We start from the raw sequence: 11,780 nt of genomic DNA, 5'->3' as shown, positions 1-11,780 counted from the left end.
GATTTCCATTTTGTTGGTGCTGCAACACATGGACACAAAATGTCCCAGAACCAGAATTTAATTCAGTGTCATCTTTCTATCTTGTTTGCATATGACATCCCAGGCTGGTGTATACAAGGCGCTGGTGTGGTTAGGCAGATGTGGTAAATGATTTTCTGTAGAATTTGGTTTAGAGCCCAGAGCTACTTAACCTATTTCATCCATGGCCTGGATAATGGGATGGAGAGAATGCTCATGAAGTTCACATTAGACAAAAAGCTAGGAAAGTGAAAGGGAAGAGGAGCCAGTAACATAAGCAGAAGACCTGGAATTTAATATGGGTTTAACATAATGGACAAGCACACTGTAAGTGCCAAATAACAAAATTTGGTAGAATTGACTCAGCAGGAGAAATACTGCAACTGTTAAATAGTCAAAAGAGATTCAATATCACCGCTGGTTTCTGGAGCTCAGAAATAGTCATTTTGTTATGTTGCCTTGAGTATACCAATGTTTATATTAGTGTTCAGTTTTAATAGTTCTGTTCTTATCTTTTCAGATTACTCAAAGACTGCCCTGGTTTTGTGTTTACCCCTCGATCGAGGGAGGAGCTACCACAAAACTTCCCCAGTGAAATTCCTGGAATCTGTTATTTTCTGGATGCTTATCTACAAGAAACAAATTCAAAGCCGTGGTTCCAAAAGCTAGATGGTGAAGACGGCAATGCTAATTTTTTAGGCCAAGCCTCAGGAGTGGATTAGCGACGTGTAGACCTGAAGGACTTCGAGGTTTGACTTTCTGAGGATATCTGGGACCTCGGAAGGCGTTCTAAGAGGGAAGATGGCCAGAGAACAGTATTAAACTATCAGCTTCATCACTATCTACTCTCTGTCCCACTTCACATGAAAAATACACATGTTCACTTCAATGTTTCAAAGCCTCTGTTTCAAATAAGAGACTCAATAAGGAAAAATTTAGGCAATTTCTGTTATGTAACAACCACTCCCTGTATTCAGAATTGAACACATTGTACATAGACCTGGTCGTCGTAGTGAACTCTCTGAAGTGATGGAGCTGCCTGCAGTTTTGTGTCCTGGTGCAATGCCATGGTTATCAAAGTGTATTTGTGATAGTTTTGGCTTAAAGAAGCTTTTCGAATAGAAATTATATTCTTTGATACAATATGTTCTTTCAACTCTGCATTTTATTATTACATATTCTCATTTTAATTCCTATAAAAAAGTAGACTGAAGTGTGATTATTACCATTTCTTCATTTTGAGTTCTTTTAGAAAATAACCCATTATGGGTTAGATGCAATACAAATAATACAGTAGGTCCTCTGTAAGTATTAATAATTATGTTTGGTTCTTGAAGTTAAGAAATATTCTCCATAAAAGACTATGTCATAACAATAAACATTTCCTTTTGCTTGCCATTTATTACCTTTCATTTTATACACAGCAAAAGCTATTTTAAGGAGCAATGGTCAAGTGCTAATCAAAATGTCAGCTGTTTGAATCTATCAGCCACTCCATTGAGCAAGATGCAGCAGTGGGCTTCCATAAAGATCATTAGCTTGCAAACACTATTGGACATGTCTACTTTATCCTGAAGGGCTGTTATGAGTACAAATGGGCCGTAGAATACACCTCTCTGCAAAAATGGTTACTCCCTTTCTTACAGCTCTACATTCTAATCAGTCATTTAGAAAGACTACTGTATATTTCTTTGTTACACATGGGTTTCACTTTATTTTAGTAAACTAATATATTTTAGGAAATCATTTCCTAAGAGTGTGCTGTTTTCACTGAAGATAGAAAAGGAACAGAGGGTACAACATATATTTGGAATTTCTTGTCGGTGCATTGGGTTACCTGGGTGACTGATTTTCAGTGAGGAAACTCAGGATATAAATGACGTGCTTCCAGGGCAGGTAAGTGAATAGTCCTGGAACTACTGTTTGCAGGATCGGGCTGAGAACATAATGATGGAGAAGCAAGAAAACCAAGACAGCGAGTAAGAGAGCAAACATAGAAAACAGGAGAATTGCTTGATTTGGGCTTGGAAAAGGCTAGTACTATTAATGCTATTTAATTCATAATTATTCATTTTAATGTCTCAGGAGCAAGATAGTCAGGATGATAGACTTTTTAGTTCATTTTAAGAACTCGGGTGGCGCAGTGTTTAAGGCGGTTCAAACCCACCAGTGCAGCTCACACTACAGAACGATTAGAACTTCAATAGATGTCTTTGTGGACACACTTCAACTCTTAGCACCCACTCGGCAGTCATCTAGACTGACCTCTGCAGAAAGCCTTCATTGCTATACCCTGCCATACAAAGCTCCAATAAGCAAAACGAAGCTCAGACATGCGAAATACGACTCATTCTTTCTGCTGCTAGTTTATCCTTTATGTTTGTGCTGAACAGTAAGTGTGTGTGTGTGTGTGTGTGTGTGTGTGTGTACAGAGAGAGAGAGGGAGAGAGCAAGAGAGCATATGGAGTAAATGTAAATAATCTGGATAAAGGTTATCTAGACATATTCCTTATACTGTTTCTGCAAATTTCCTAAAATTCCAACATTTTACCTAAATAAAAATGTTTCAAAAAAGTATTTTTCCAGGTAGATGAAATGTGATATGTTTGTCAGGGCACCCGATAAAGATTCATTCATCATGGAATGCTCTTGTGACCTAAGCAATATGAGCGTGTAACGCTGTCACGTTGCATGCAATCCAAGTTCAAAACTTGAATGTCAAAAGGAAGAAGAAGAGAGAGTTCCATTTCTCTACTTTTATGGGCAGAGGTTATGGAAACATTTTGAGATCATGTCTACTGATAGTACTACGGTCAGAGATCTTGGAGACTAGGTTATCAATGGAAGGAAAGACCCATCACAGAACTCTGCAATTGGAAGTGGGATTGAGAATGGAGAACACAATGTACAAATAGGGTTGGAGATTTAGGATACTGAGTTCCCCTATTAGCTATTAGCTATTCCTAAAACAATAGAGTGTGGGTCCCAGAACTGCTTCCTGCTCAGCCTATTTCTCCTAAGAACCCCCCAGGAACTGCTCTTTCTGTTATAATGTTATTGTTTCCATATACAATGTCAATGTCTCTTTGATTCAATATACAAATTGAATTAGCTATTATACATATCAAACAAGCAAACATAGAGTCACATTGAAATTGTCTAAAGAGTTTGCATCAAGAAGCAAATGGATAATGATGTCAACATACGTACAAATATGCTTGATGGATGGATTGTTATAAGACCTGTAAGAACCCCCAATAAAATGATCTTAAAAAAATTCAAAAGAACAACAACAACAAAGGGGCAAATGTAATTGTTGAACCCAGGGTTCCATCCCATTGTACTCTATCTTCTCTGTTTCCATTAAAATCAGGTAAGACCATATAAATTTTGTTTCTCAGTACAAATCTATTGATTTACTCCTTTTCATTGATTTAGCTATCAGGCAGTTATTGAATACTTACTATGTACCAGATAAACAAAGATAAGTTGTGATTCATTCTATCAAGAAAGACAAACACAAAGTAAGGTAAACAGTTCATTGTAGTTGGGAGCATGAATTTGGGGGCGCCATTGTTGGAGAAGTCTCTCGGTGCAGTCATTCAGCGGTGTGGGGAGCAACATGGTCTCTTCAAGTGTCCTGGTCCACTCCAATAAACGGCTCTTTACAAGTGCCCTGGATGAGTTTGAGTGAATGCATGATGGACATCAATCGGGAGAGACATTGTGTGTCTGCTCCATATGGATATTGCTTTCCTTGGAATGTCAACAACACGCTTGGCCCAGAAGGGTGTGGGGTCCCAAACAAAAGAGCAGACGCATAGGTTTCTGCCTTCCTCCTACAGCATAGTTTTTAAACTACTGGACAAAACGAGATGCTAAATGGATGATCGGGTACATGTTTAGAAACCGCATACATAAGGATGGACATTCACTTGCAGGGGTGACTAACATTCTATGTGCCTAAGGGAAATACATCATGTTATAGCTGGAGCAATTTACCACAAATACAACATACAGTAGGGAGTTCTGGTGGCAGTGTGGTTACACATTGGGTTGATAACTGCAAGGTCAACAGTTCCAAACCACCAGCCACTCCTCAGGAGAAAGACAGGGATTTCTACTCCCATGAGAAGCCATAGTCTCTGAAACTCACTGAAGCCATTTTCCTCTCTTCCCCCAGACTTTGGGGTGGCTATTTGTCAGCATTGATTGGATGGCAGTGAGTTTGGTTTGGGATAGCATATGGCTGGCTGTCAAGCATTAAAAAACAAACCATTAGTCCTATAGATACATTGGTAAGAAGAAGGAAGATTTGTTTCAAGATTGTAATTAAACTTTACTCATGAAGACCTCTCCCTGTTACTCCGACTCTGCACGGCACAGAACAGCATGTTCCGTGGTGTGTCTAGCAAGTGAAAGAAATAAAAAGGAGTATTAGCTCCAAAAACTGCCTGTGAGATAGACACAAGATGACTTAGCTGGCAAGCTGTCCATCTGGAAGCCCACTTGCAAACCATGGGCTATAAAATGATATAAATCCCTATTCAAGTCCCTGCTGAAACAACTATTAATAGTCTCAAGATGAATGAGTTCATGAATTAGAGCAAGGTAATATTCACTGCATATGTTTGACCTGGATTGATCATTAATCGGTGGAAATAAATCCCCTGGATACCTGCTAGTTGCTGTGGTTGAAAGGATCACTGAGCAACAAAACAATGGGCTTGCCTTGCCTAATTGCACCCATGGGTGGTACTTCACTTGTAGATAACTGTACTTAGAAAGTCAAATGAAGGCAAACTTGAAATATGTGACATGTGTGAGAGGTGGGAGATGATTGGAGGAGGCTAGACCAGAGGCAATGCAATTCTTGTAAAGAAATTCTTGTACTTACCATCTCTAATACAATAGCTCAGTGCTGAGGTTTTTTTTTTTTTAAGCGTGGGCTAAGTGCAAGGATAACTTGCCTTGTAAATTGAGGATTCAGTGATTGGAAAACTCTCTTGGTCTTGGGGCCTAAATCAAACAAAGTGTGAGAGTTCATGGTTCAGTCAAATGAAGTTGCACAAAAGAAGAAATGAGGTCTCGGTGATGCACAGTGTAAACTTCGGTTTAAAATTATAACAACATAATTTTAAACCTAAATTTACAGTGTTCTAGTATATAATCTATATTAGGATTATTTTCAAATATTGGGATATTTTGTATCTTTCAATGAGTAAGTTACAAATCACTGCATTTTGGAACCCGTGAGGTTTACAGTAGCAAAGTCATTTAGTCTTTGTTGTCTTTACTGAGCCCGCTTTCATCTGTCTGAGCAAGTCAGCTGGTAGACAATGCTTCTATTATTATATTGATAATATGTACTTATCTGGTAATAAGTACATATTGCACATTATATTACCCTCCATATTTCTTTTAAATAAATTATTCATAATATATTGATACTGGCATGTTTTAAATAGCCCGCATGATACGCATGCTTTTTCTTTTCTATTTTTCTAATCATTTTATTGGGGGCTCATACAGCTCTCATCACAATCCGTACATCCATCCATTGTGTCAATCACATTTGTACATTTGTTGCCATCATTATTTTCAAAATATTTTCTTCCTACCTGAGCCCTTGGTATCAGCTCCTCATTTTTTCCCTCCTTCCCTCATGAACCCTTGATAATTTATAAATTGTTATTATTATTTCATGTCTTACACTGACCAATGTCTTCCCTCACCCACTTTTCTGTTGTTTATTCCCCAGGGAGGAGGTTATATGCAGATCATTGTGATCGGTTCCCCCTTTCTGCCCACCCACATTCCCCTTTCCCTTCTGGTATGGCTACTCTCATTATTGGTCCTGAGGGGTTTATCTGTCCTGGATTCCGTGTGTTTCCAGCCCTTATCTGTACCCATGTACATGCTCGAGTCTAGCTGGATTTGTAAGGTAGAATTGGGATCATGATAGTTGCGGGGAGGAAGCATTAAATAACTAGAGGACAGTTGTATGTTTCGTTGGTGCTATATTGCACACTGACTAGCTTGTCTCTTCCTTGTGACTCTTCTGTAAGGGGCTGTTCAATTATCTATAGATGGGCTTTGGGTGTCCACTCTGCACTCCCCCTCATTCACACTGATAGGAATTTTTGTTCTGGGTCTTTGATGCCTGATACCTGATCCCATAGACACCTCATGATCACACAGGATGGTATGCTTTTTCACGTGGACTTTGTTGCTTCTCAGCTAGATGGCCGCTTGTTTATCTTCAAGCCATTAAGACCCCAAATGTTATATCTTTTGATCACCGGGAACCATCAGCTTTCTTCACCACATTTGCTATGTACCCATTTTGTCTTCAGTGATCATTCCGGGAAGGTGAATATCATGGAATGCCAGGTGTAGAAAAAAATATTCTTGCATTGAGGGAGTACTTGCGTAGAGGCCCAATGCCTGTCTGCTACCTTGATACTTAACATATAAATATATGTACATAGATATATTTCCTTATCATTATATGTTAATATATTTACATTGTACATGCCTGCATTTAGACCTCCATAAATGCACTTTGCCTCCTAGTTCTTTCCTCTATTTCCTTTTAATTTCCTCTTGTCCCACTATTATGGTCGGCCATCATTTGGGATTCAGTAATTCCTCTCTGTGACATTGCCCTTGATCAAGCGCTACCAGGTATCCTACACCCTCCTCAGCCTCAATTTTAGATCACTTGTTGTTCCCTTGCCCCTGGGTTTGTTAACAGCCACTTCCTTTCCTCTCCCTCTCTCCCATGTCCCCAGGAACCATCAGTCCTATTGTTTTCTCCTCTGGATTGTTTGTCCCACCTACCTTATCTAGATAGATAAGCAGAGGCAATATTAAGCACAAAAACAGGCAGAGAAAAACAAAACAGCAACAAAAGAAACCAAAAAAACCAAACAACAACAACCAAAGACACACACACAAAAAGCCCATAAGTAATTCTGTTTGTTGACCTTTAGGAATGTTTTCCATTTGAGTCTGATGGGGTGTCGTGCCCTGGCCCCAAAGTCTATTTTTTGTATTCCCCATGGAATTCATTGATTTGCTCCCCTTGTTTCTCTGTTACATGCCCTTGGTGTTTCACCCTGGTGTAGTGGGGTCAGATTGGACACAATTCCCCTACTGTGCCTCCAGTGTTGTCCCTGGTAGTGATATGGGTCACTAAAAGATGTCTTGTCTCGTGGTGGGACCGGCCCTAGATGCACATGTTTTTTAATCTAGAAGGATTCCCTTATTTTATGTCCATTTCCTCTCATGTATGGTTATAATTATTTAATTCCAACTTAGAAAAAAATTACATTTAGCTAAAATGGAGGGAGGAAATGTGGTATTGTAGAAGCCAGATTCCTTTTTTTCAATCACTGCCAACCACTTTTTCATCATCATAAGCCTAGTTTCAAAAAAAAGTTAACATTTAAAGTTAAACATTGATATAGACAACAGGACAAAATCCAAATGGAAGATCTGGACTACAGTGAATGAAGATTTGCATGACCGTAGATTGTTTGTAGTTAAGCAGTGATTGAAGATTTGGAGTAAAGTTGCATGGCCTTTGATTCTTTGTAGTTAAGAAAATTAAATTACAAGTAAGCTTCACAAATAATAGGTACAATTTCTTGGCCAAAGTTGACTTTGCATAATGCGCAAATGAAAGGTGGTCGTTTAGTAGGAAATGCTACCAATTCATCTCATTTGAGTGAAGATCTGTGAGGTAGGTTCTCAAATAAAACAAACTAAAATAACAATGGTCTGAAGGAACTCGAACAGCTGGATCTACTCGGTGTTCCACATCTGGCATGGAATCAGAGCAAAGCTGCCGTCCTTTGGGAAGCTGTCATGAAGAGGGTTCTGGGATTCTGTGCCCTGTTGGTGGACTGAGCGCAAATTGGGCTGCAATTCACATGGACAACAGTTCAAAATCGCCAGTAACTCCACGGGAGAAAGCCTAAGCTTTCCACTCACGTAAAGAGTCTCAGAAACCCACAAGGGGTCACTATGGGCCCAAAATGAATCGGTGGCATGAGTTTGGTTCTTTTGAAAAATTTAGTAATGAATTGGTGATTCCCAACAAGTAGGCAAATCTTAACCTCACTGAACTGCCGTCTTCCCGAAGTGAATGCTATCTCGTAAAGTTGAAGTGAACCAGCTTCAAGGTGTAGTCCTAGAAGGAGGTCCTTTTTTGCCTATTTCAGGTTCAAGTTGTTGATGAGCCCTCCAGTCTGTTTCGACCCACAATGACACTGTGCACAGCGGAAGGGAATACTGCTGGATTCCAGGCCAGCATCTCAGTTGTTGCGATGTTGCCACCACTTTGTCAATCGATCTCCTTGAGGGCCTTCCTCTTTTTACCTGGTCCTCTACCTAGCATTATATCCTTCTCAGGGGATTAATTTCTCCTGACATGTCCAAATATGTCAGATGAAGCCTTGTCATGCCGGCCTCAAAGGCACACGTGGGCCCTGTTTCTTCCAAGACAGACGCGCTTGTGCCCTTGGCAGTGCACGGCACGTTCAATAGTCCTCACCAGCATCACCGTTCAAAGGCATCCATTCTTCTTCCTGATTCAGTGTCCAACACTCTCACGCCTATGAGATAACTGAAAATACCATGTTTGGGTCAGGAGCACCCTAGTCCATTAAGTCCTATCCTTGCTGTGCAGTACTCTAAAGAGGGTTTAGGCAGTGGATTTACCAAATGAAATGGGTAAATCCCTTTACTACTACTTCCATGAACACCTCTCGTGGATTCAAGCAAGACAAAAATCCTTGGCAACTTCAACCTTTTCTCTATCTTTATGTTACCTATTAGTCCAGTTGTGAGGCTTTTGTTCTTTTATACATTCAGTTGAAATCCAAACTGAAGGCTGCAATCGTTGATCTTCCTCAGCAAGTGCCTTAAGTCCTCCTCACTTTCAGCAAACAAGGTTGTGTCTTCTGCATATTGGAGGCTGTTAATAAGCTACCCTCCAATCCTGATGCGCATTCTTCTTCGTATAATCTAGTTTCTCTGATTATTTGCTCCGCACAGACACTGAATAAACAAGAAGAAAGCAGCCACCCTAGGGTCCAGCAGTGGCACTATGGTCCTCAGCCATAGCCAGCCTCTCTAACTCCTTCTCTACCCCCACCTAGCTTCCTTTGACACCTCGCCCTCTCAAGACATCTCACAGAAATCCTCCTTCCTCTTGTCACCATTTGGCTCTTGCCACTCCCCATACGGGGGAAGCGTGGGCTCCTTTTAGACATGATCGTTTATTTCTGTCCCAAACAGTTATTAATTCCGGATTGCTTTCTTATCTCTCTCTCTCTGACTGTCTTCACCTTCTTGTGTGGCTGCATGCCCGTCCCTCTGTCTCTTCCTCTCTCTCGCTCTCCCTTCCTAAACTTTCGGCTGTTCTCTCTCCACACTGTCTTCTAATCTCCCCTCACCCTTGACTCTCAGTCCAATCTAAACACCCGGGCAGGTCATTTACGCTCATAAAACCTGTGGGACCGCCTTCCTTTCGTTCCCGATCTAACACAACCGTGATGCACACTTTTCTTAATTTTAAATTATTCAGAATTTTCTTGTTCTTCTCTCACAACTGCCTCTTGATCCAGGCACACGTTCCTCATCCGCACGATGAGGTGTTCTCGAATTCTCATTTTTCTCAAGGCTCTCCAGATTTTTTAATGATCCACACAACAGAATGACTTCGCATAGTCAATAAAACACGGGTAAGCGTCTTTCTGCTTTCAGATGGCAGCAGTGATGTCCCTTGTTGTTGCATGTCCTCTTATGAATCTTCCCTGAACTTCTGGCAACTCCCTGTCATCATACACAGCAACATTTTACCCACATGTGAGATTAGTGATATTGTTCTATAATTTGAGCATGCTATCATTCTATAAATTGATCTTAATCTGCAGTTTCTGGGAGTTTTCAGCTATCCTTTTAGATGCATTTCTTTCCCGTCTCTCTTCCTCATTTCCTTATGTGGGTACTGTGCCTATTCCATGCATTTGATCACTTAAGGGTTACTAGATTTAGAAACCACACTAAAATATGAACTCATTACACAAAAAAGAAAACCTTGTTCCCAATCAGGATCATATGTATAGTTATAACACATTTTTGTTACATATAGCTCTAACAGTACATATTTTTGAGGGAGCACAATTCCATAACAAGTGTGATACTCCTTAAAGAAAAAGGGCAAGAGGTAGGCATTAAGGAGATATAGCCTCTTCTGAAGTCTATCCTGCCAACCTTACATCCTTTCACTCTGAAGCTTTCTCTTTTGTTTACAGTAGGTCCTGGGTGCAATGGATGGCTTTGGCTTTCCCATATGGGAAATTATACATGTGGCATTGACTGATATCTGGACTCTCAAAATCCTAATGGAAATGACAATGCTTATGGATGTGACTAAATGGATGAATTATTGATTTCAGACCCACAGGACCAGAAACCTCCCCTGGCCCGTAATATGAAATTTGGAAGGAATTTAAGAACTTTTTGATTTGGTCTTCATAATGGAACAGTAAATGCCCCAGGTTAAACTGGACTTGTTTAAAATATAATAGTGACCTAGCCAGGCAATCTCAAACCAGTGAAAGCACACAGACTTCATGCCCCGAGTATAATATAATGTTGCTGTGGCTGCTGAGTCCAGGGTTCCCCAAATTATAATATCTGATGTAAAGAATGGCCTCTTGACACCTGCTGCAGATTGTCAGGCAGGCTGAAAACATGGTCTGCCACTTGAGTCAAGCCGCAAGCAGCATCTGACATGCCGTTTCAACTGGAAAGTAACTGTTCCTTGTTGGCTGGCATAGAGCCGCTCTCTCCTGCCATCTTCCTTGATCCACCCCTCCCACTCTATACTTCTCTTAAAGGTCTTGAAGAATGTTATCAGAAGTGAGGCCAAGAAGGGTTCAAAGAGGGATTGAAGGTCTTAAGTATCTTTTCTTCCAGTACTTTGGGGAGAAGAGGGAATCTGGCGCTGTAGCATACTGGCACTGAAGTCAGCAGCCCACCTCGTCCCTTTGTAGAACTGGGCAACTGGGTTCTACTAACGGGAATTCAATTAGCTTTATCGCTAGGGAAGATAATATGATCTTGTGGGAAGAGATGCATCTTGGGACAATTGAATGCATTACTACAGTCACTTATATATCTGCATATATAATACAGATTGGCATGTGTTTTTTTCTTGCATTTCTGCATCCCATAAGTGTAGGAGAAATTTCACGGGTCAGTAAGAGTTAGCTAGAAATAGATGCTAGGATATGTAAAAACAACAACAACAACAAATTTACATCCATCTAGTCTATTGCAATTCATAGAGATCCTAAAGGACAGAGTAGAACTGCCTCTTTGAATTGTTATGGAGCAGACATCCCCATCTTTTCCCTGCAGAGCAGTGAGTGGGTTCCAACCACTGATTGTGTGGTTAGCAGCTGAGTGCATGGCACACCTACAATACCACCAGAGTTAGGGATTCCCCCAGCCCTACTGACCCTTCCTTCACAAATCTCTGCATCTGATCAGAGTATGTGATAAAAAAGTCAGCCTCACTATATGTGTCCTCCTCCATGGGGGACGGACAACAGAAAAGTGGGTGAAGGGAGACGTCGGACAGGGAAAGATATGACAAAATAACAATTTATAAACTATCAAGGGCTCATGAGGGAGGGAGGAGTGAGGAGGGAGGAGAAAAATGTGGACCTAATACCGGGGGTTTA

General features: G+C 40.6%; 1 protein-coding gene across 3 annotated transcripts in view; it reads left to right on the top strand.

Moving 5' to 3' along the window:
* The window catches only part of GUCY1A1 (guanylate cyclase 1 soluble subunit alpha 1), a 79,488-nt gene extending 78,072 nt beyond the window's left edge, over positions 1-1,416 (top strand). For all 3 annotated transcript variants that reach the window (XM_045295831.1, XM_004708726.2, XM_045295830.1), the window contains exon 9: positions 539-1,416. In XM_045295831.1, coding sequence (XP_045151766.1) covers positions 539-740 — 202 coding nt within the window. In that variant the 3' untranslated portion in view covers positions 741-1,416. The remainder of the gene's footprint in view (positions 1-538) is intronic.
* The last annotated feature ends 10,364 nt before the right edge of the window (positions 1,417-11,780 follow it).

This window comes from Echinops telfairi, unplaced genomic scaffold, assembly GCF_000313985.2.
Source record: "Echinops telfairi isolate 266 unplaced genomic scaffold, ASM31398v2 ScPeMD7_5868;HRSCAF=6743_1, whole genome shotgun sequence".
Classification (NCBI taxonomy): domain Eukaryota; kingdom Metazoa; phylum Chordata; class Mammalia; order Afrosoricida; family Tenrecidae; genus Echinops; species Echinops telfairi.
Note: the sequence above shows the minus strand (reverse complement) of the source record. Positions and strands in the feature narration are given on the sequence as shown.